Source organism: Callorhinchus milii, unplaced genomic scaffold, assembly GCF_018977255.1.
Source record: "Callorhinchus milii isolate IMCB2004 unplaced genomic scaffold, IMCB_Cmil_1.0 Scaffold19, whole genome shotgun sequence".
NCBI classification, from domain to species: Eukaryota; Metazoa; Chordata; class Chondrichthyes; order Chimaeriformes; family Callorhinchidae; genus Callorhinchus; species Callorhinchus milii.
Window position 1 is genome coordinate 4,514,397 of NW_024704760.1, and position 25,944 is coordinate 4,540,340.

Here is a 25,944-nt window from a genome sequence, read left to right on the forward strand (position 1 = left end):
GCCTAAGGGCTTTCTTCATCCAAAGCAATCTTGTGATCTTCAGAACTAGATCTACAACGTTAAAATACATCATGGAAAATTGCTTTGTGGCAGACACAAGTTTCATTCCCAGAGGGCAGATGTTGTGGACTGGTATTATGAACTTGTTTCATAGTCATATGAAAAGGTTTTCAAAATTGAATCTGATGCAAGCCAAGGCAAGCAGCAACAAATTTCACAGCACTGTTGAGACACCAAAAGCTCCCCTCATCAAATTAACTAACATTTCTGTATTAAATGTGAACAGAGCTTCAAATTTAGAGCTTGTGGTATCAGCTTCTTCCTTCTGCACTGGCACCATGTAGTGATGCTTCAGATCATCCCACGCCACACATTAAACACATATTCATCACAATGTTCTTGAATTGCTCAACTATAAATAGTTGTATGAATTGGTTGTTCACGGCTCAATAATGGAAGCCATGTAATGAGCTCGGTGATACTACCTGTTGCTTTATTTGCAGATATTAAAAATAAGTGCTTAGAGGTGTACTGTTCAACATTCCCAAAAGAACATTATAATTTGAAATTATCTGAATTATGCTCTTCCCGCTGTGTATTAAATGCAAATTTAAAATTAATATTAAAAAACAGCATTTTTTTTCTGAAACCAGATAAGCTTTGATGATAAACAACTGTCCATTCACTTACTTTCATTACTTTGTTCAATCTGCATTATTCATCATATTAGCTATTTATCTCGCTCTTGAATCCCTTTATAACCGAATGTAAACGTCTCATCATTGAAACGTCTTTTCCTTTCCAGCGAGGGCAATAGCATGACAATTTTGTCTTTTGAAGAATATGGCATGATTCACGCTGGTAAATCAATTTTGTTTCAAGCTTGCACTTGTATATTGTTTTTTTAATGTGGAATAATGCCTCAGAGCGCTTTACAAATGAGGTAGGGCGCAGAGCATGGGAGAGGGGAGGAGAGGAAAAGGAGAGGTGTCCAAAGTTGCAGTCGAAGAAGTTGGTTTTAAGACAGACAGAGATGGTGCGAGATGGAGTGTCAGAGGAAGGGAGTTCCAAAGATTAAGCATGTAGTATAATGATAATAACACTTGTATTTGATATAACGCCTTATCACATAATTGTGACCTCTCAAAGAGCTTCACAGCACACATGTAAAGTATATTGACTGTGTATACTTTGTGGGTGAAATGCAACAGCCAGTCGCGCACAGCAATGACCCACAAACAGCCATGGAGTGAGTGAACAATTTTATTTCGGGGCAGGAAATAATCAGAGAGATAGATAGAGGTGCTAGAATGTGAATGGTGTTTTTTGGTGTGGACAAGAGCCTTGAAAATTGATGCTTGCTGAGTACCTACACATTTTCCTGGATAGCTGAGGACGTTAAAAAAAACAGTTGCGCCAAAGGCAGCAATCATACGGAAGAATTAATGAATGAATGGGTGGTTATAAAATCACTAAGAAGTGTGCTCGATCCAAATGTCCGTTTTATAAGGACTCCGTTTTATTCATCTTACATTTAGTTTTGCTGTTCACTTTACTTACAGCTAAGGCAAATTCAATCAATTAGCGTCAGCGAATGTGACTGGGGATACTGGGGCACTGTTGCCCTCTCATCAAATTGTTTCTACCTTCATTGCTCTGTTTCTACCATTCGTTCTGCCTTTAAGAATGAATTCCATCTCCAAATCCTGCACGGGATCAAAATTTCAATCATTTGCACCTTATATATTACTGGGTAACCTTTCCTGGTGGCAAAGTGGCAGGAGTGTAATCTCAAGAGGCATTATATACACTGTGGAATTGTAAGGTATTAAACCATAGAAAACGTCAAGGTTAAACATTTCTCAGGTGATTTTCCTTTGTTATATGCTCAAAAGATGTGAGCTGCCAGCACACAGGAAATGGGCCATTTTTCAATGATGTGTCAACGTGAAGTATTCTGAATTGAGGTGAGAATTTGATTCAGAGAAAAGTTCCTCTTTCACACTATCCGACAATATACCCTAACTAAGAACTTGAAGGTCAATGGGTCCACTTGGAATCCTTATTTCTTAGACGAGTTATCCCTGTGGGCTTTCTGAGCAAGACTGCTAGGTTAATGCCAATCAGTGCCAGTTCCTGAGCATGTTCGAGCAGCGGATGTTTAACTCTCGAGGATCTGGTCTGGTAAAAAAAAAACACCTGAGTCTCGATTTACTCGATTAATGGAGCATTTCAGAGTGTGCAGTTGTTGGCAAATTGCCAAATTCACTTTCGACTCTGAAACCAGTTTTCTGTAGTTCTCAAATACCTCCGCGGAAGACAAGCTTCAGTTGTAGACAGAGTTTAAGAATGATCAATTCTGGATACACTGAAATGTTGTCAATAGATTAAATCTAGATCCTGATGGAAATTCTATCCATAGATTCACTCCACTTACTGTCTAGCAAAAAACAAGACATGTATTAACTATCCAGCACCTCAGAGTGACCACAAAATGTCCATAAAGTAAATGAACATATTTACGTTACTGCTCACTGGAATTAAAAATAGGAATAAATGCAGCCCATGGATGGGTTTCAAAGTTGGTCAAGGGGGAAGTTGAACGAGGTCTTAAGATTTATCGTCAACATTCCCCAGCAAGCTTTTTTAACACAGTAAAACAGTCGCTGACCAGTTGGTGTAACATTAGAACAATAAAATATCGTATCTAGTCAAGTCCAAAGGTTCTGCGGAAATAGACTAATATAACAACAACAACTTGAATTTGTATAGTGCCCCTCACGCAGGGCAGGGTTCCAGAGTGCTCGTATGCAATAACATAAATTGCAGAAAAAAATGACTGATTACTGATGTAGATAGATTTCCAATTTATATTTAAGATAGCGACTTAGCGTTGGTGCACTCCAATCCCATATTACACCAAGCTTCTATGTGACCCCAAAAACATTGGTCACTGAACCCATTTAACTCTTTCCAGCTGAACCTGAATGACAAACTTCCCCGACGCAAGAAGAAATCTTCCTGAAAATAAAGGCTGACATGAAGCAGCTGATGACTTATTTCCAACCCAGGAATAACAGACTGCAATTACGGAGCTGCCTGCGATTCAGAACTGATCTTGAGCGAACAGGTTTCGTCATCAATTCTCAGTCAGTCAATCCCACAGCCCACGAGGTAATGAGACACTTGACTCATAGAATGGAACTAGCGGCGTCAGATTCATAGAGCGCTCGCAGAGAGAGAGAAAAAAAATTATTTCAGGAATTATTGGCAGACTTTCTTTAAACAATTTGGGTTTATTCAGAGGAAGGAAAGCTGCATTTTGGCCCAACTCTAGTGGGCACAGCTGTCAATTTAATAAGATAGAAACTTTGCGTGATATCTGGAAATTCTTGTGTCCCATCTGCTTTGTACGTGCAGAAGATTATGCTTTGACAGTCATGCAGATGGTTAGCTTTTTCCACTTTTAAGGCCTGAAATTCCATTTAATCAAAGCCTTAGTCTTCAGATCGTCCCTGAAGACCGTCCTCTTTGACCATGCCTATGGTCACCTCCCCACTTTCCCCCTGCTCCAAGTCATGTTCCGCCACTGTCAAACTCTCTGGGACGCTACCCTGAGTGAGGGGCGCTATAGAAATGCAAGTTGCCGTTGCGCTGTTGAACGTAGAAGAATCTTACAGCTCGCGTGGACTTTTCAGTTAATTAGTTAATAATTCAGTTAATAATCAGGGTGCGGTTTGATCACATTAAATTGATATCAATCATGTTGATGATACCCAGCCATTCGTACAACACTGAAGAACATGGTTGACAACCAAGGCAATCTGGAAGCAGAGACATGAGATGACAGCGATGTGACATCTCGATTAGGAACGATAATTGATTCGAAAAAATAAGAAAGAGTTGGACCAGCAATCACCATGAATTCAATGCAATTTCATGTTTCAGTTTTTCTCCCGAAATTTACTTTAGAGTGAATGTCCTGACCTTTAAAAGCATGAGTACCTGAAGCATACATCTTGTGGGAAAATGGGAGACATTCACAATCTTATACATGCATTCTTATATGCCCAGCAAATTTTTTTTTGTTTGCCTGGTTTCTGCTCCATCTGAAAATATACTATGGGGTGGGGGGAGTTACTTCCCAAAATGTAACTTGCATAAAATATGATTTTAAATAAATAAATATAATCCCTGCATTTAATACAGAGCCTTTCGTGTCAACAGGATGTCTCAAACTGCTTCAAAGGATTTATTGAATTTGTAGGTGAATGCGGAAGCCAATTTGTACATTGCGATGTCCCACAACCGTGAAGTAAGTGACCAATTTTATCAGTAGAATTGTTGGCCAGGACACCAGGAGAAACTCCCTTCTCTTTTCGACTGAAACAACAAAAACAAATTGCATTTATATTGAGCCTTTCACGTCGGGAGGACATCCAAAGTCGCTGACTTGGACCACAGGATCTTTAATGTCCACCTGAACAGGTAGAAGAGAACACGTCTTAACCTCTCATCTGAAAGACGGACTGCTTTAACACTGATTGATACCTTGAAATGCTGACATGCTGTTAAGTTATTCCATATTTTATGCCAATATTCCCACTCGATATTTTCTTTAATAATTTGTTTTTTTACGAGCTGTGAGTTATGTAACGGAGAAGGTTTCGATTTCAGAAAGGCACAAACACAATTTATTTCCCAGTGGGTTAGCCTTCACAAACTGCTGCCAATAAATGCATTTGCTATCGTGCATCAAGTAATATTTACTAGCAACAAAAAGTTATCAGAAACATTTACTTTTTAATTTAAAGCAAATCCCAGTTGACTCAGGGAGGGTGTTAAGATGGGTCAATGTGGGAATGTGAGAGATTATTTCCGCCTTCCCCTTTTGGCTGAGCGCAATTGCTGAAGGCAATCTCTAACGTTTTGAATCGCCCAAACCTTCAGTCAAAAGAGACCCTGTGTCGCTACTCAAAAAGAGGGGTTTCTCCCGGGGTCCTTGGAAACAATCTACTGAACAAAATTGGTTGTGCCTGGGCTGTCTGGAAAACAAACACGTCACTACAGTTTACAGTGTATCCGGTGAAGCGCTTTGAGATGTCCTCCCGATGTGAAAGGCGCTATATAACAATAATACTTGCTTTTGAGAAAGCGCCTTATCGTGTCATTGAGACGTCTCAAAGCGCTGCACAGGAAATACTGTAAAGTAGATTAACTGTGTATTTTGTGTGTGAAACGCGACAGCCAGTTTCGCCCAACAGTGTCCCACAAACAGCCATGGAGGTGAGTGACCAATTTTATTTCATATAAAATGTGTAAGGATTATTATTTTACGATTAAGTTAGACTGAACCGCAGGATTAGAGAACATACAGTCAGGAAAGCATTTCATCAGCGAATACCGTTGACATCAGTGTGCCTTGGAATTCTCTCACAGTGACGTATGTTTTGGCAGGAGTCTGTTAATCAAGCTTTGCTGCTAGAATAGATGAAATAGAGAATACAAGGCATTCAAAGCATTTCCACCAAATGTTCAGCTCAGTTTGAAACTGATGCCTTCTCCTTGTTGGCTGGCAGACTCTTGAACCCAATCTAATTCTTATTTCCCCAGATCCCATTCCCCCAACCTAAAGACGCCAACAAAAAAAAATCAACCGATACATTTTGCCGTGGAAACTGGTGTCTGTTGCAGGGCTGAATTAGATGCTTTTTATTAAAGAAATTGATTAAGAAATTGAATCGGCACACACACACACACGCCGATGTGTCAACGATGACATTTGAGGTTCAAGGAATTGTACATGGAGACGTATTGTGGAACATTAACATTAACCCATCCAAATGGATTCCATCTCCACTTCATCTCAATCTACTTTGTTATTAATTTTTCTATGGTCGATGGGATGGCCACTCCGATACCAGCAGGAGTAATTTGGTGCTGTCTGCCTTTTCTTGTGGACATTAATGATCCCATGGCCAACATCTTCCCAAACTAAATTGGCCATTCACTTCAAGACTGTGTTGTGGGGCATTGCTGTAGATAAATTGGCTGCCGAGTTTGCCTTCACAGAGGAGCATTTTAAGACACCGGTGACGTGATATTAATAATAATTAGAGTTCCATGTATTTTGTGGGTGATTGTTTTGTTACGGTCATTAACATTATGAAAAAAACATTGAGTTATTTGCTGAATCTAACGCAGACTTACTAATAATTAGAAGGTTTCCACTATCTGTTTGAAGGTTAAATGTTAAAAGTCCTTCCTGATAGATGTGATGTTAATCCATAAAAATAATACACGTACATCACTAGTATTATGTGTCAAGCCAATTGATTTAACGTCACACTCAAATGGTCCCAGTGTGTATTTGGTTTAATCATTGGTATAAACGGAAAATACACATTAAATATTCCTAAAATAATTAAGAAAGAGAGAGGCAAGCTTACCGTGAAATAGAGGTAATTTGCCACATTATAGAAGGTGATCAGTTTGCGCAATCATTGTATTGCTTTAAGAATTGGTCCCATGACTTTTACATCTCGCGATAAAGTTTATTGATTGCTCCAAGTTACAAGTCTTCAGCACATTCGCTGGAAGTATGGTTGCCAAGGGAGCATTTTCTTGCGCAAGGCACAATTCTCCATGGCGTGTGGATTGCAAGCAAACGAGACGATTTTTTCTCTGGAAATCGATTGCAACGATCTCCAAAACGGCGACCGAAGCAATTGCACAGAAAACGCTCTTTCGAGCTGAGCAATGCAGCCTCGTGGTGCGAATAAAATGCACGGTGCACAGAGTCAAAACACGGGCTTAGATTGTGAGTAACAATCACAAGATCTGTTCGCATGAAGGAGATCCCCAGATCGATTGCTTCACCCTCACCCCCTCCCGCTTCGCTCTGTCACCTTAGCTCTGCTCAGCCTGTTGGCAATAAAGCAGGTGTCTCATTGTGTCAAGCTAGTCAGACTGAGTCTATTCATTAATTCTTTATGATCTGATTGCGAGCTTGAGAGATTTGATGCTTCAGATTGCTGGAGGAAAGAATTCAAAGATTCTTTTCCTTAATTGACAGTGACAGTGTTATTTACACTGAACCCTTTGCTCGACATGTTTAATGCTCCTTGATTTTGACTCGTTGCGTGAACCCCTTTCTTAAATAGGTGTCCACTGTTATTTCTGCGTCAAAAATGATCTTTTCAATCTTTCAGCACATCTTCATTGGTGCGAGATATCTAAGCATTCTCACAAAATAATTGTTTGTTCAGACGCTTTCGAAAGTGCTGCATGCCTTCTAATGAGGCCAAGTTCAATTAGCTAAATAAGTTGGGTATTTCCAAAGGCAAGGACATTGAAATGCATTCTCTTACAGAAAGGGCTGCTTGTGATTTATCTTATCCCTCAGATGGAGATGGATGCTAATGGACTTTGCTTTCAAACCTTGACCAGTCAGTGGGTGAAGGGAGTCATCGACTCAGCCTCCTGTTAACCTTGCAAGCCAAAGCCCGAACAGGTAAGGTGATCCAACCTGGACAAGCAGCAGGAAAGCTTGCCAGACAGCAATATCAATGGCAAGTTTATACGGTTTTAGATTCCAGCAGTTACCCAATGCACACTCTGGGGTCCCCAAGCCTAGGCTCTCGCCAACCTGCGCTGAATCTTTTCCGGAATTAGATAAGCAGGATGTGTCGCTCCAGGGAGAGAGTGAGCATCCCATTCCAACAATCTGTCTCTGGGATTTATGGAAATCTCAGCTTGGATACACTTAAGCATGGTTACGGGTTTCCAAATGTGTCAGACACCGGCTGACCCCAAAAAAAGTTAGCGGAATTAGCTCACTAATAATCCTTCACTCTTTCACACCTACCTATTAATTTATAATAATAATATTATTAATCCTTGCATTTGATATAGAAATGAATAAAAAATTATATGCCAGATCATCTTGGATCCTACTTGATATTGGAAGCATTCAGGAAAACTGGTAAGGAATGAAAACAACATCTGATCTGCTCCTCACGTTCCAATTCGCCAATTTGATATCATTTCTTTACTCTAGCTGAACATTTCCATCTTCTTCGTTCTTCAAAAAAAGTTCTAAGAGAGGGTTGTAATGCTTTACTGAGCTGAAGGCAAAATCCATTACATCTGCATAAAAGACTAATGCATTTCTAAATACTTTGGACATGTTTAATTACATTTGTAAAGCCAAGTCAGGCAATGGTAAATGGAAAACTACTTAACATAACAATCATAAGACAGGTGTTTTTTAAAACCTGGCTGGCCACTTTGGCTTTTTCAGAATCTCAGCACAGGAGTAGAATATTTAAAATGATGGGCACATATGGTTGAGTCTTCACAACTCTATAATTTATATATATAATATATATATAGAGCGAGAGAGCTATATTTTAAAGCCAGACAATATTTAGCCCTATTCTTTGCTACACAATATTATTGCCTGTCGCATACGAAATAGTCATTAGGCTTTGCGGCAAATCATGTGAAGCGCTTTAAGGTTTTGCAACCCCGTGATAATGCACTGCCTGAAATGCAAAAATTGCTAATTATATAATAATGTGAGATGCCACATGATAGGCACTATATCAAATGCAATTATATTATATATATTATACTCCTTTGAGAAAATAGGCGCAAACTTTTTTTTCAATCCCATCTTCAACAAAGAAAGACGGATCCTCAAAACTGCTCATTTCCAGAACGACCAGTTGTCTTTTTTTCAAAAACAACTCAGCTTATTTCCTAGCTCTTTCAAAAGCGAGAATACCAAATGATCCTCGCATTTGTAAATTGATAAGATTTATTTAAACTCACAAAAGGCAGCCTGGCGACACTCATATTACATTACTGAATTGCTCCTGATGAAAGTACGCAAGGGGAATATTAAATGACATTCCCACCAATATTCCTGAAATAACCCAATTCCGGCTTTGTGCTCTCCTTAAAGGGCGACCTTACTTTGAAAGGAAATAAAACCTCTGAGATTTGAGTGGCTGGACAGCGTTCCTAATCAGATCTTCTTCCAAGAGTGATGTGTCTCTAATTGGAGCAAATTTGTGCTTTAGATTCACATCCACTAGAGACCAAATAGAATGCCAACTCTAATGGAGCTTCCTACTGTGGTTAGCGATTAAGAAGTGACTCTTATTTCCTTAACTCCGAGTCTGGATTTGAACTCAGGGGTTTTAGAAATGTCTAAAATTGAGTTTCTCCATTTGTAAGCTGGGTTACATTAAAAAAAGGCATCACGACTTACCTACTAAAATAGGATTCAATCTATACCCTGGAGCGAGAATCTGTTTGCGCTCAGTTAATATACCCAAAATGTGGGCAGCTTCTGAAAATGGTTATGAGGGTGATACAGATCGTGCTCAAATTTATCATTATGAACTCAAAGCAAAGTCTGAATCATTAGCACTTAAAAGAGAAATAGAGTCAATACCCTCTAAGTCCTTATAATCATCCAGAGTCTCTCAAGAAACCTAATTTGCTTATCAGGAGTCAAAGGCCACTCCAACGTGACATTGCTCAGAGAACAATGATCTGTTCCTTCCCCTCAAGAGCAATCTTCTTGAAGATTATGCTGTAGCATTTTTTTTAAAAAAAGAGAAAGCACAGCGTTGGCACAGGAAAAAAGATCAAGTGAACGACACAGGTAATGAGCAGACGTTTTAACCCTTCCCGTGACACTGGAAACACTTCACAACTAGCTTGGGAAATGTGAGTCACAGATATAAAAGGAATGCTTGTATTTCCACACAATAGTAAACATTGTTCGGGTGTTCAACAAAATTCTTGAAATATGGGGTTAACAGTGATCTCAGACTGTTTCTCTTCAACAAATCTAAGGTAAAAGCATTTGGGTTTTGCAATACAACATATTATTTCTCACTTCTGCAACCCACACAGGGCAATATTTTCACACTTCATCCTTCAATATAAAAAGTGTATCATACTGTAAGGCATTCTCCAGAGACGATGCACAAAACGTTCAATGCAGTAATGGCGTGTGTGAATGGTTTGATAAGGAACCACCGGCAAATTTCAGGTGAAAAAGTCATTACCTCAGGTAAAAATATGGTAAAAAAATATTCTGAATGGCTCATCCGCGCTAACTTGTCACAAATCTGGGGCTATTATTGTGCTAAATTTCTCCTCTTTTAATAATAATCTTTGCATTTGATACAGCGCCTTATCACGTCTTCAAGACGTCTCAAAGCGCTTCACAGAAAACACTGTAAAGTCAATTGACTGGGTATTTTGTGGGCAAATTAAGAGTGTGCGCACTAATCACTAATTAATTGCATTACCGTAAAACAGAATGGAAGATACTTGAAATCACCAGCTGTCTGACTTTGCTTAGCATCAATAAAACCCACTTGTTAAAATGAGAACAGGTCATCCGACTGGAGGTTTGGTTCAATGTGCAGTCTTGCGTGTGATGAGTTTGTCAGAGATCTCGGGCAAGCTAATGAGGGTAGGGAGTCCCAGTGGTGTTCCTCTGAGAGTCTTAGCTTGATAAATGGAGAATTAGAGGCATCTCTTGTTGTCCTGGTTATTTTTGCTGATAGAAATGCCAAGTTAAAATAAGCAAACTCGGTAGAAGGGCGTTGACATAAAAATACGTTCAGAATGTCTTTTGCTGGAACCTACTGTCGATTTATTTTTAGCGATTGGACAATATCCAAATGCACATTTCAAAATGCCACTTCGCTGAAAAGCTGTGATGTGCTTTGAAACATTTGACGTCAATAAGGTTATTGTACCAAATGCAAGGGTTATCATTTGACATACCCCTTCCATTATTATTATTTAATGTATTGCTTTTCCCGGGGGTAATAATCCCTCCAAAAAATAATAATAAAATAAATAACAATTTGAACATTCAATCCACGACTGTTTGTGGGACACTGCTGTGCGCAAATGGCTGCCGCGTTTCACCCACACAATATACAGTCAATTCACTTTACGGTATATTCTGTGGAGTGCTTTGAAACGCCTCGAAGATGTGATAAGGCGCTATATCAAATGCAAGGATTATGATTAATATTAAATGGGTTGAATGTTTCCCAAAAAAGGATTCTGTGCATTTTTCCAGTTCAGTTTGACATTCAGTTATCGTGAGCTCACCGCTCCACCAATTCTCATGTCTCCCTTGGAACATATTCCAGGAATTCTTGTACAGCACCCGAGGCCATCTTTGATCTTCACAAAGCTTTGTTGTGTCCCAACACAATTCTGCTGTTTACATTATCCTTATTACTTGCTGTTCAGATCTCATTATTCAATCCCCTACCCTCAAAGTCTTCTGTGTATCTGGTTATGTAATCACCTGCAGATTAGCCGTCAAAGTGAAAATGGCTAACATAATAAAACGATGAATCAGGAACTGAGGAGAAAAACACAGACCAGGATAATAATAATAATAAATAATAATAATCCTTGCATTTGATTATAACGCTTTTCACGTCTTTAGATGTCTCAAAAGATGGAATAAACTTGCTTCACTTTTTTTTTGTGTTCCAATGAAATTGGTGAGCATGACCGCAAACATACCAGCTTTACGGCAGTTTTTTTAAATCAAAACCAATCGTGCCGTTTGATTTTACAATCAGACAACCGAGGTTTTCCGGGAGCACCACGACAGCAACAAACACGTGCATTTATACAGCGCCCTTCACACGGAGCAGGGTCTCGGAGCGCTTAACGCCTCAAAGAGGATACTTTGGTTTTCGCATTGCTTCACTTTCGCCCCTTTCTGTGCCGAAAGAAAGTTTAAAGACATTCTCTGCTTACGCGTGGAATTACTTCTGCATTTTTAATGTCCGCAAAGAACTGATAATCCCACTAGCTCTTCCCTAAGACTTAAAATGTAAGTGGTATTCAAGTGTTGCTCCCTCAAGCTTGCACAGTACATATATGCGAACAATATAGCTGAGCCACATAGTCTACAAACCTGCGATTGTAGTGTGTTGTGACATCCCAGGGCAGTTAACCCTCTAAACTGGCAGCTATACACCGGGGCAGTTAATGTGACTCTCTCGACTACGCCATTAAGTGGAACACAGTGTTTCACATCAGGTGACCCCAATGAAGAATCTCGCAGTACAGGATGAAAATACCGACTCAGTGAATCTTTTCCAGGGCAAGTACGCCCCGTGATGGGCATCGGACTTTATTGACATCAGTTGTAGAATCTTTATGCATATTTTATAAGATAATTAGCAGTGTCAGTGTGCCAGCATCTTATTAAACTCCACTGAAGGTATCGCTGCCAGATCAAATGGGAACAGGGCTCAGTGATATACAGATTTAATCTACAGGAAGCGGACTTGTAAAATTTCCCATTATGCAAGTTTCTTCCTGCCCCGCATGATGCTTGTTTGAAATGCTTTACTGCCCCATGACTTACGATCCCTCTAAAAGAACTGAAGGCATTCATCGCAGGAGGGCACAGACATTAAAGGAATATAACTGCTATTTGGTCAGTCTCTCTTCTAAACAACGTTAGCTTGTTTTCCGAAGGTTTCATTGTTTTCTGCGGAAGCATTTTGGTCAATGACATTCCTCTCCCCCACCCCACCCACCCCACTCTCCCACCGCCACCATCCCTTTTTCTGGTAAATGCAAGAGGTGTAACTTACTTGCTCATCTGCATTGAAATAGGCGTCACGAAACAGATTAAATATTCAGGTCGTGAAAAATACAGTATTGCTGCCTACCGACACTCAAGAGTAGTGTAGCTTAGGTAGTAAGGATATTGTATGTCATTTTCCCCCATTGAGGGGGCCAAGCCTTCAGCTCCTACACCACTAACCTTTGAACTCCCTCCCTCTACCACCCTGTCTCGCCCCGTCTCTTTAAATCCACCTCAAATCCTCCCCTCCGAATGTGCCTAAGGTCCCCCCCCTCCCTCTCCATATCCAACCCCGTCCCTGAGCGCTCTGAGACGTGACCCTAAGTGAAGGGGAGCTATATAAATGCAAGTCGTCGTTGAGATAATAAGCCTTGCGTTTGATACAGCGCCTTACCAGGTCTTGCAGACGTCTCAAAGCGCTTCACGGGATTTCACTGTCAAGCGAAGTGGCTGTGTAGTCATCAGCAAATGAGAACCACAGTGCACCACACACAGTTATGACATGACATAATATTATTTAAGACAAGCAATCTCTGCAATCTCCTATCTTCAGAAGCAGCCGAGCAGAAACAATAGGACTCAATTCTGCCCAGGGTGACAGAACGACCCAGATAAGAAAGTGGAGTCACGTTTGCCGTGCGAGAGGTTAAGTTAAATTGATTAATTAATTTAATTAAATTACCCCCACCCTCCCCCAACCCCCCAAAAAAATCAAGCAACGGATTAAAACGTATGCACAGATCAAAAAAAAAATCAGCATTTGCAGAGCAGTTGTTTTTTGAAAAAAACCTAAGCCTTTCAAACACATATGAAATATGAATCAGGTACCACTCGAAATCAAAAGAAGAAAAGCACCGCTTTTTATTGACAGAGAGAAAAAAAAGATTTGTTCGAAAGATACAAAGGGCCCACCCAGGAAAATACAAAGGATGGTTTTGCAACCGAATGTGCATTAACAACATCGCTCATGTATTTTCAGTTTGTTGCTGTAGGCTGTTGGGTCAAACGTTAATTGAAGATTTTTTTAAAAAACAAAGAGAGAGAGAGAGAGAGAGAGAGAGGGGGAGAGAGAGGGAGAGAGAGAGAGAGGGGGAAATATCGATGCCAGGAATAAAAGGCTAGAAAGAGAGCTTTCTGCAAATATTTCTTTCGGCAAAGATTTCTGCCCTTTCAGAATTTTGTCCATTTCACCAATTTATAGCAACCAGTGGCGGGGGGTGGGGGGGGTAGGAATCCTAACGTCCAGAGACCATAAAGAGTTAAATCTTATGCATAAATTTCAATCTGTTGCTTGAATATGTTTTTTGGGGGTTGGATGGGGGTGGGGGGGGGTTGATGGAGGGCTTTAATTTAATAAAATTAATGAATGCGTTTCATTTAAAGCTCTTGTACTGCAAAAGGGACTCAGTTTTCTTAACTGGAGTCGTTCTGTTACCACTACCCCTCTCCCCCACCCCTATTAAACGCAGTTTGCCAGCTGTGCAGATAGAAATTAAGTGTGGAAAGAATGAAAGATTATACTGTTTACCCTCCGCCCCACACACATGCCATACATCCCACTATTGCATTATCAGACAGATCAAGTCCTTACAAACAGAGACCAGGTTAATGCAAAGTAGATTTTATCGAGCTGTCAATTGAAGGGAGAGACCGGATTAAAATGCAAGTAACAATGTGGTCGAATTTCTTAAAGAGATTCCTGGCATCTCTTACAAGATGTTAATAGGGAGAGAAGTTTACAAGAGGAGCAACATTTTTAAGAGTGAAAGAAAGACACTCTTCCCTCCCCACCCAACCTCTCCTTGACTTCCAAAGGGAGTGTGTGTATGTGTGTTAAAAAAAACAAATCCCAATGAAATCTCAGCGATTGCTGCGGATGTTGAAAACTAGAGTATTTCTGGCACATTGAGAGAAAGATGGTGCAAGTGGCTCATTGAGACAAAGTGGTTTCAAACTCCTGATGATGCAAACTGCTTGACTGTTGATTTCAATTAGGAAGGATTTCAGCAGTCAGTCAGCCCAGCTCAGTCTCCAGCTTCTGAGTCAGGAGATTGTGGGTTTAAACCCCACATTGAGACACAAACTGAAAGCCTAGTCCGACTTTGCAACAGGGCAGTGCTGGGGCGGGAGTGAGACATGGTCAGAGGTGCTGCCCTTTGGCTGAGACATTAAAACCGAGATCCCATGGCACTGTAGAGTTTCTCCCGGCCAACAATCCTCCCAAAACAAAATTGACGGTTGGCTTTGCGGCTGTTTGTGGGGCGTTGTTGTGTGCGAATTGGCTGCCTCGTTCGCTTACAAATACACAATCACTACACTTTCCAGTAAAAGCCCTGTCAAGTGCTTCGAGACGTCCTCCTGTGCAGCTATATGAAACACAGGATTCTTGAGCTCACAAAACATACAGTCAATCCACTTTACAGTATATTCTGCAAAGCGCTTTTGAGACGTCTCGAAGACGTGATGAGGAGCTATATCAAATGCAAGGTTTATTATTATACATGTCGGACTGGAGGCATGTGCTCAGCATTATCTTCTAGCCAGCACTATTGATGGAGAAGAGCTTTCACTCTCACTCCTTCACGCACACACACAGCAGCTTCAGCTTTAGACAGTTTTAAGCACAACATTTGCACTCACTAACTGGAAAGAAAACGTGAATGAATTTTGAACTGCTACCACCACGCCACACCACAAACTCAATTCCGAGCTATTCCAACACTAAGTGAAGAAAATATCTTGGTAACACGGTGTCAAGACGTCGGTACGCAGTGCGTTACAAGTGTATTTTCAAGTATTTGAATAGGAAGAGGTTTTATTTTTCCCATGCACTGTTAAAATCGCCTTGCATTACCCAAATGTAGGGGTGGGGTAACTTAACGATTTGCGTTCCTTCTACATAAAACTTAATAATAGACCCACGACAAATAATGTCTAGGAACTGAAGGGATGACAGTCACTGTCTCTCTTTCTTTCTTTTTCTCTCTCTATCCATATACATCCACATATATATATATATATATTTGTATCTGAGAGAAACTCTAGAGCATCTCACAGCAAAGCACGTACCTGCAAGACACTGTGATCTCTACTTTAGTGGCTGGGATATTTCCTTGGATGGGATCGAAGTCGCTCACAGAAGCCATATCATCGAATTTGTCCATAGCGTCTTCCATCGGAATTCAGTAAATCCAGGCTGGCTGTTCAGCACTAACGTCATGCCACAACACAAAAAAATCCCTAAGCATCAGCTGTTTAAAGGCAAGTTGCACCTAGTGGGAAAGGCAGGAATCAAGAGTTGAGGGCTGACTGGTCACACTGATGATCCCTGTCCCTGGTGCTGAAACACTACTGCAGAGAAAGTGAGAGAAAAAAAAACATTGCACAGGGTTTATCTTGAGTAGATTTACAAAGCCCAGGACATCCTCCTAAATTACAGTTCATGGACTGAAATGATGCTCCACCCTCTGTTAACCTCACCATCGCCTGTCAGTTCTGTGCAATGCAACTGCAGACTGATCACTGGAGCATGATCTAACAGGACTGCACAGACATTCTTGCCTCTATCCAGATGAATAAAAATCACATTGTGAGATGTGTGTGTGTGTGTCTGTGCCTAGAGTATGAGAGAGAAAGAAAGAAAAAAAAAGCCTATGCAAACAATAAATTAATCCAGCTAACGATGCCTTGCTGTTCACCTGAATCTGGACAGTTTCTTGATAACTGATTTTGACAATTTGTGTATCACTGTGGTTCGAAATACATTGATAGAAGCAGTGGACCTTGCAATTCATGGGTTATTTCCCAGGGTTTTGAAAACACATGACTAAAATCACAGCAAGCTGAACTAAAATCAAATCTATTGATACACATCCACTGGCTTTGTAAATCTACTTGATAGCCCAACCAGCTCTGCAGTCAACTAATCCACAGGCGAAACCCTCCCCTAGACCAACTATTTAAGAAAAATAAACGAGCCAACATTGAAATTGCACCTCACAACATGACAACCACCCACCTTGTAGTGGTCAGCATCTTTCCTTCCAGGTAGAAATTGCTGCTTTCTTTGTATTTTGGGGCACGTTTTAAATGCAACTTTTCCTCCTCAAAGACATTTTTGTAGCACCTGATATTTTGACCAGCAAATGAAGCATGCCTCTTAGAGGACAAACGTGGTTGTACAACTACAAGCCTTGACAAAATCACTTCCTATCAACAGGCAAACTGGATGGAGGTCTATTAGCAATGTATTACCCCCCGTTAGTTTAATTAAACTGGACTACACCAGCTTTGGGAAAGCATGCAAGCATTTTATGTAGAAGCAACTACTACACTGCCAACATCACCCAAAATAACATGGAAGAAACTCTCAAAGTTTTACATCGACTGCTGGCTTGCTCTGATGCAAGTTTTGTCGTTTGATATGAGTCCAGCAACCTGTATTGATTAAAACTCATGGCACAAGAAACTGAGATCTTCAACAAACTTGCTCCATTTCCATTTGCTGTGCGCAATTGGCTGCCAATTGCCAAACAAAACTGGCTGCCGCGTTTCGCCCACAAAATATACAGTCACTACACTTTACAGTATATTCTATGAAGTGCTTTGAGACGTCTTGAAGACATGATAAGGCGCTATATCAAATGCAAGGATTGTTATTGTTACAAAACGATTTATACATACAGTATTGTAATACAATGATAGGTGCTTTTGCCTGCAAATGCATAGCGACTGCACTTCACAGCAAATTCTATGAAGCATTTGAGAACGTGATAATAATAATAATAATCCGTGTGTTTGATATAGCGCCTTATCACATCGGAGATAAAACTGTATATGAAATGCAAACATTGTGTATTATTACAATAAAATATAAACTGATAGTTCATAGTATTTAAAAAAAATTCAGCTGGAGCTGGTATCATTTAAATGCTCTAATGTTATCAGAATTTACAATTTAGGAGCTGGTCATTTCCAAATGAATTTATTCCTGTCGTTTCAAGCAGCTTTTATGGTTAAATGTAATATTTGCCCCTACTTTGCCCTTACGTGTGTAAATTTGGAAGGTAAGCCAAATTTAATTAGATACACAGGCACACATTATATATACTTAATGTGTGTGTGTGCAGCACAGTTGGCTAAAATGTTTAGTAAATAAAGGATAGATCTAACAGGGTAAAATAATATGTTTAGCAAATAATTATCCAATAGCAAATGCAGTTGTAGCAATCCTTGCATATCATTGCAATCCTTGAAATTGACCAGATTATCAAGAGTATCAAACTAACAGCAAGTCCTGGTGACGGTAATGAGATGGTGAAACCAGATGCACTTTGTTACTTGACCTTAAATTGCAAACTGGGATGAGTTGGTGGGATTACGGAAAAAAGAAATTAAAAAAAAAATTGGGGGCCTTTAAAAAAAGGACCAAATGGAGATTGCAGGATGGAATGATCACCAAAGGATGGGCAATTGGGCTCATAGATCCGATTCCCCACTTACATTTTGGAAGTTAATAACAGATGCGTTTTAAAGAGGGGTTGCGAGATCTGAACCAAATCAGGATCAGTATCCAAAAATGTACTCAGATGTGTTATTTAGACGCTCGTTATGTCAACGACTTAGCCAGGAGGCAACACAGTATTACCATTCCACTGCTAAACTCCATTAGCAAATTTGACATTTGTAAAATTGCATAAGTAGCCTAATTTATACGGCTACGGGCTTATTTGAGGGGTGGATACTCATTTCTAATGCATTTGCTTTTAGCCAAATATTGCTTTGAAATTACGCAGTGAAAAAAAATTGCAATTCTTTGTGTCGGAAAAAGGCCAAGAGCGCATAAAGCTTCTTATAAACTTCGACCGTGCCTTCGATCACCCCGCCTTTTCCCCTTCTTCCCACTACCCTCCGCCCTCTCTGATCCCGACCCCCGGCTCGGGTCCGAAATACTGATTGTCCAGCGCCTTGGGACGTCCTCCCGACGTGAAAGGCGCTTAACAAATGTAATTTTCTTGCTGCTGCTGTTGTTGTTGTTATCAGTCACAGAATTACTGATGAAACAGTGAATACTGTGGGACATGCTTTGTCGCCAAGCGCCCCCTAGTGACCAAGTTAAGTACCTGCTACAAGGACTGAGTTCCTTGCACGGAAATTAGTGCCCGACACTTATGTTACTAAGTCAATCAACACTAGACTCAGCTAACGATTGCTGGCTAAGGTAATGTAAATAAATTACAGCCCACACTTGTTGCATTTGCTCTGTTCTTGTTGTATGAAATAAGTATTGCGCTCATAGTAAATCTTGCATTTGATACGGATCCTTTTCACGTCGTCGAGATGGTTCAACGCGCTTTGTAAAGTGCAGTGACTGTGCTTTTGTAGGTGCATCCGGCAGTCAATTTGGGCGTAGCAACGTCCAACAAACAGCCATGAAGCGAATAACTAATTTTATTTGGGGGATTATCAGCCAGAACACTGGCCATTCTCCTTTCAAATACTGCCACCGGATCTTTAATATCCACCTGACTATATTGGTAGAAACTTGGTTTAGTTTCTCATCCAAAGGATAGCACCTCCGACAATACAGCACTCGCCCAGCACCACAACGAGTTCAAAACCCTGCCCTTCAGTGTTAACTTCACAGGTGCTCCAGGGATCTGTGTGTATCTGTATAACTTTAATGTTAGTGTTTCTTTGAGCATCGCAGGGTATGACCTGAAATCCACTAAAAACACCCAGACCAGAAAATAGCTAACTCTCTGCACCTGTTCCTGAAGCATGAAGGCTATTATAAGACATCCTTCCTTAGTTTGGCATTTAAAATAGGATTTGATCACACCGGTAAGATACATGAAAACTTCCCTTGTGAAATAGGAGTTGATCTTGCAAAAGCACCCTCCTTTGCTGACGCTAAATGCTCAATATAAGAATAAGTTCTCAGTAATCTCTCAAAACACAATTGGACAACTGGTTGCCACATTTCGCCCACAGTTACACAATCAATCCACTTTACAATGTAATATATCCTATGAAGCGCTTTGAGACCTCTCAATGATGTGTGATAAGGGGATATTTCAAACGCAAGGCTTATTATTATAAACATCAGAGTATTGGAAAGACACGGTTGGATTCTCCCCGCCCTCTCCCCACAAAAAAATAATCAGGTTGCCAGCACTGTATTCCTGCTATTATTTTTCTTGTTTTCAATAAATCATTTGAGCAGGGTACCGATTGTCAATCAAATGGTAAGAAATAAAATGAATGCAGTTGCAACAATAGAACCACAGGGGCAATCTAAATTTTTCTGCGTTCTATTAACTCGTTTGGGTTTTAAATGCATCCATCTAAATGCAAGATGTAAAGTGTTTCTTCAACGTGCATATTTTCTCCATTTTAAAGAATGTCCCGTTCAAAATATCCACCCACGCAGAAAGCGTTGATCAGATTAAATCGGCTGAAAAATCAACATTATCGAAAACTCGATATAATAACTTGTGACAAGTTGATGAGCGAGTGGACGTGAGTTAATTGTAGATTGAAAAAAGTTCCACTGATCCACACTAATCTAGTTTCACAGATTGAACTCTTGGACACACACGCAATGCAATCTTCATTCATTCCTTTTCCCTCAGGAAATTCTACAGTAACCCATCTCCCTGTTTTATAGCTGGAGGGCAACATATTTGTATTGTTGCTTATAAGGCATCGCCTGTTCTATAATCAATCAATAATCCTTGCATTCGATATTGCATCTTTCACATCAACAGGACTCCTCAAAATGTTTTGCAGGATCTATGTCAAGTGTAGTGACTGTTTATTTTATAAATAAGTAAACACAGCAGCCAATTTACGCACAGCAATTTCCCACAAACTACCGTGATGTGAATGACCAATTTTATTTGGGAGAATTGCTGGTCATGACACAAGGAGAAACTCCCTTGTCTTTTCAAACAGTGCTACAGGATGTTTGACGTCCACCTGAAAGGGCACAGAATGGACCCCAGTTTTAAAGTCTCATCCAAAGGATGGCACTTCTGATATGGCAACACTACCCCAGTATTGTATTTCTGTGATAGTCTTGACGATGTGCGTTCAAAGTCAAGATGTGGGGAAGTGAACCCAAACCTTCTGATTCCTAAGCGAGGGTGCTACCGACCAAATCAAATGAATTATGACTTGGACCTGGTCTAAACAGTAAAAAATCTAAATACAATACGTAAAGTGTTTCTTCAACTGTACTCGCTAACATTTTTATTAAAGCCATCAATCAGGGGAGCGCGAAACAGAGAAGTACATTTAGGATGGGAATACTGTCAAGATGATAACAAATTGAAATCTGAAGCAGAAATGATGTGAAAGATAAATGCACATTATAAAACTAGAGGAAGGAAAAAGAGGGGGCGGAAACAAATGAGAGTTGCACAAAACTACTAATNAAAAAAGAATAAATGCATTCAAAATAAGAGCGGAAGATGGAGTAGAAAACAAGGGATGAAAATAAGGCAAAAAGGGTCAAAATTAACCAAAAGCAGGGAAATACCAAGAGAGGAAAGTATTATATTAATAATAATAATCCTTGCATTTGATATAGTGCCTTATCATGTTGTTGAGACGTCTCAAAGTGCTTCACAGAATACACTGTAAAGTGAATTGACTCTATATTTGTGGGTGAAACGCATCAGCCAATTACACACAACAGTGTCCCACAAACCATCGTGGATTGCGTGACCAAATTATTATTATTATTTTGGAAGGGATTATAACCCCCGGAAAGGGTTCCGCTGATCGACTTAACAACTGGTTCCTATTTACTACTAGGTAAGCAGAGGCGTGTGGAGTCAGGAAACTTGCCTAAGGTTTCGCCCCGCCCAGGAAACGAACCTGGGTGCTCTAACCAATAACGCTACAGGACTCCATGAACACAAATTGAAGAGGTTCAGGAAATGAACGCAGGAAGAGTCTGGCAAACTGCAAAGTCAGCAAAATATTGGGAGCGTCAGAGTCAACAGTCACAAGACACAGCAAATGTGCCGGGTTAATGATTATCTCCCGGGATGAAAGGGCAAGGTACTGAGCACAAGGGATCGTGTCGATTGCAGAAGGAGGAAAAGTCACCTAATGTGCTTCACTGGCTTGCTAAACCATGTTGGAGCAGATCTTTTATGCCGTGGTCGCCTTGATTTACTTTTACAAAGTCGCCACCGGTTGCAAGAAGAATGAGCTGCTCTTGGACAACCGAGCGTCTGCTAACGTGGCTTGCCTCTTCGTGATCGTCCAGCCTCTCAGCTTGCTGCTGGGGGGATACACGGGCATGTTGGCTTTCTCCATCTTCGCTGTTTTCTCTTACAACTTTTTGCCCAAGAATCTGGATGTGGCTCGTGGGGAAGAAATGCCAGCCCAACAACACAAACCACCTGCGAAGAAGAAAGTTCACTGATCTCTTCCCCTTCATTTTTTTACTCCCCTCTCTCTTCCTTTCCGCCCTTCTCCGCCCCCTTTCTTCCTTTCCATCCCTCTCTCCCCCGCCCCCCCCCCTTGCCCTCTCTCTTCCTCCCCCTTCTCTTTCCCCCAACCCCTCGCCCCCTCCCCTTTCTTCCTCTCACCACCTCCCTTCCTCCCTCTCTCTTCCTCTCACCCCTTCTCTCTCTCTCTCCACTCCCTCTCTTCCTCCTCTTCTCTCTCTTCCTCCAACCCCTTCTCTTGCTCTGCCCTTCCCCTCCCCTCCAAGAAAAGAAAAGTCATTGAAATTTGCCGGTAACATTGTGTTCAGAACTTTGAACTGCACAGATCAAGGTGCGCCCAAAGGGATTATTCATTTAATGGATTGATTTCAACCAGGTGGGATTTTGTTTCAGATCCAGAATTTGGAGCTGGTTTAATTGCACAGAAACAACCCGACTCCTGGAAGCTTCGTCAATTCTACCAATTGAGGTTTGCACATGTTTGCGATCCTTTTGCAACTCGCTAATCGTTATGTGGAGGCAAAGTGACTGGCTTGAACCCAACATTTTTTTTTCTTGACATTTGAAGCACAGAACACTGTGAACCAAGTAGATCGGGGCTCCATCACTCCAGCCTTTCTCTCTATGAGTTCCTGAAGCCAACCAGGGTCACTGAACTAGCAACACTTATCTGCAGTGATCCATTGCGGGGAGATTATTTTTGTCATGACTGGCAAAAAAAAATCTTCAAACACATTCCACTCAAAGTGTCATGATCTGTAAATCCGCTTCAGTGTCTGAGTATATATTGGGGTTTGGATCATGAACACTTGGGACATTAGAAACGGGATATTTTCTGCTTGGATCAAGTTCAAAAGGAATTAAAGATACCACCGCAAAGAGTACGGAGCTTCTCCCTGTGCTCTGGCCAACCATCCCTCAAGCAAAAATTGGTCAATCACTTTCATGGCTGTTTGTGCGACATTAATTTGTCCACATTGGCTGCTGCATTTGCCTACAAACTACGCAGTCATTCCATATTATTTTGTTAAGCTTTGAGGTGTTTGAATGAGTGATATGTATCAATATTTGATTGCTATATCAAATTATTATTATACCATTGTACTGGTTGCTGCTCCTTATACGTCAGTTCAGTTTTGTACTGCGTTGAAGCTAATAAATAATATGGATAATAAGATCCTCCCAGAGTCAGATGGTATTTTCAAGAACTATTCCATAAGGGACATCTGCATAACATCTTTTATATAGCCTGCAATATCTCTGAAACTTAATTTGCACTGGGTAAAATGTTGAGTTAATTTTAATCCAGTGAGCGATAGAACTAATGTGCATTTAGTCTCTCATTGAAAATAATGGGAAGTGGAATGTGCAAGCAAAAGACACCCTCTATTGATTCATTTTCTCTCTCTCTCACACACACACAGCTCTTTCAGCCGTCTCTCAGTGGAAATATAACATTGAGGTTGCGATAAATATTAACCACTTTTCTGCATTAAAAACAAATTGCTTTGGAGTTGGGAGATCTCGGATTCAGTGATTTATTAGCAGTAGTGTGCGTGCCCCTGCACTGTGGAGTCAGTCGGTCAATTGTGCTGTCCTTAATTCTGAAGCATTCCATGCACTTACAGGATGCAGAGTCACGTAATAATTGTAATTAGCGCATGTTATTTTACGGGTTTCTGAGCCCACTCGCAAGGCGGAAGTTTGGAAAGCATCCTGCCCTGTAAATCTTTTGACAGCACCTAATTGTAGAAAAAAAAAACGCCTGTTTAGAGGGACCGCTATCATTTTATCTCTTTGCTTTCACACAGCAATTCCTCCTTGGCAGATGAAGAATGCTCTTGTTTCCAACTATCTCATCCTTCCAGACACCTCCTACCCACTAACTGTCCTCCCATCATGGCATCAAGCTGTTTCTTAAGAAATGCGTCTTGGTTTCAACCAGGCTTCCTGATAACCTTTTCCAAAGGACAGCAGTTCTGACAGTTCAATTTACACATTATATATTGCCTTACACGTCATAAAGACAAAGTGTTGGGCAATTCTGGCTCTGGGTAAAGAAATATCAATATTTTATATTGCCCTCTACAACCCTAAACCCGAATCCTCTTGTTTTGCTCTCTCAGTGCATTCGAGCATATTGTTCTGGGTTCACTTCCTCCATCCCATGTCAAATCTTATATACTTCCATAAGACATCTTTCGAAGCTGAAGTGCCCTAGCTTGTCGAATCATTGCTCACAGCTCATTCCTCTAACCCTGGAGGAATGCACAGTCAGCCACACAAGACTCACTTACATCTATCACTAGAAAACATTGCTTGTTATGTTTACCCTTCACATCTCGAAACTCGAGGCAAGTTTCCTTGGTCCACACGCCTCCTGACATGAAAGGCGCTATATAAATGTAATTTGTTGTTGCTGTTAACCTAGCAATAAGTAAAAACCCGGTTGTTCGTCAATTGGCAGATCACTCTCTGGGGGTAATAGGCCCTCCAAAAATAATAATTAGTCACTCAATCCACAAATGTTTATGGGATGTTGCTGTGTGCAATTAGCTGCCACGTTTCACCCACAAAATATACAGTATATTATGTTCTGTCACCAATGTGATAAGGAGCTATATCAAATGCAAGGATTACAATCTCTCTTTCTCTCTCTCCACGTCATATGCCTTCTTTCCCTTCCCTACCAAAAATGTGCATGAGAGCTCGCAGCTGTGTGTGATCAAATCTTTCCTTTGCTATTGGTACAATACGAGCAGCCATCTTGCCCTATTTGGCTTGAAACGATTGGCCTCAGAGAAGAAGATGTTCATGAAGGATGACAATTTTCAGCAAATTTAAAAATGGAACTAATTTTAATCTACGGAGTGATTTTCAAATCGTTAAGCAGCAATTTAGTGCTGCTAGAGCTGTTTACAATAGATGTGGTGAAGATTGATCTTTGTATTTGTACCCTGGAGGTCTATTTAATCATACCATAGGGGGAAATAACTGAGCGGAATTAATGCAGCTATTACGTGGGAGAGGTAAAACATTTCTGTATCGTACACATCACAAAATGCAGTCTCCGTCTCCCAGCTGTTCACTACCAGGCTTCACTGTCAACAGGGAGTTGAAGATGTCTTTTTTCCATGAGTGATCAATATGGGACACAGTAGGGGGAGACAGATGTCACGCTATCCTGCTCAGCGAGGGAGAAAAGGCTCACTCTCATCACAATCCTCTGTTAAATAACCTGGTCAAAGAGCAGCAGAACCGCTCGGACAATAGAGATCAACTGTTTGGCAGCGCTGGAGCTCAAAAATATTGTCTGGAGTCAAGCACTCAAGCTAATGCTCATTACCTCCTAATCGAGCCTGAAAGAGAGGCAGTATAGTGAATTACAACCACAAGTGCCTGAAAATACAATCCAAGAATTCCTGTGGTTGGCTGAAATAACCTATTTTTTTTTTAAAAAATGGTCTTTAGACGTTATCTCAAAGCGACCCATAGGAATCCTCCATTGTATAGGGTACAGGGAAAAGACAAGAGATTACATTAAATAGAAAGCTCTTTCAGGCAGTCAGCAAATGCACGATGCTCTGAATGGCTCCTTACTGTGACGTAAATTTGCAGAGATGATGGGCAATATTCCTTAAAGTCTGGTGTTTGACCAATTATCAAACAACTTTGCCTTTACACTGCGAATGGCACGGAAGCAGATTTTAACCCTTTGTAAGATTTGTTGAAAGGCAGGAGCTGTTTAGATCTTCACAGAAAAGGAAAATGATCCAGACTACTTCAGAGGCTTGTCCTTTATGCCCAACAAGTTAAGTAGAA

The 25,944-nt window shown here is 40.6% G+C and overlaps 1 protein-coding gene across 1 annotated transcript in view; it reads right to left on the reverse strand.

Moving 5' to 3' along the window:
* The window catches only part of cpne5b (copine Vb), a 123,420-nt gene extending 107,586 nt beyond the window's left edge, over positions 1 to 15,834 (reverse strand). The window contains exon 1 of the mRNA XM_007894272.1: positions 15,728 to 15,834. Within this exon, the coding sequence (XP_007892463.1) occupies positions 15,728 to 15,834 (107 nt within the window). The remainder of the gene's footprint in view (positions 1 to 15,727) is intronic.
* Positions 15,835 to 25,944: the final 10,110 nt, after the last annotated feature.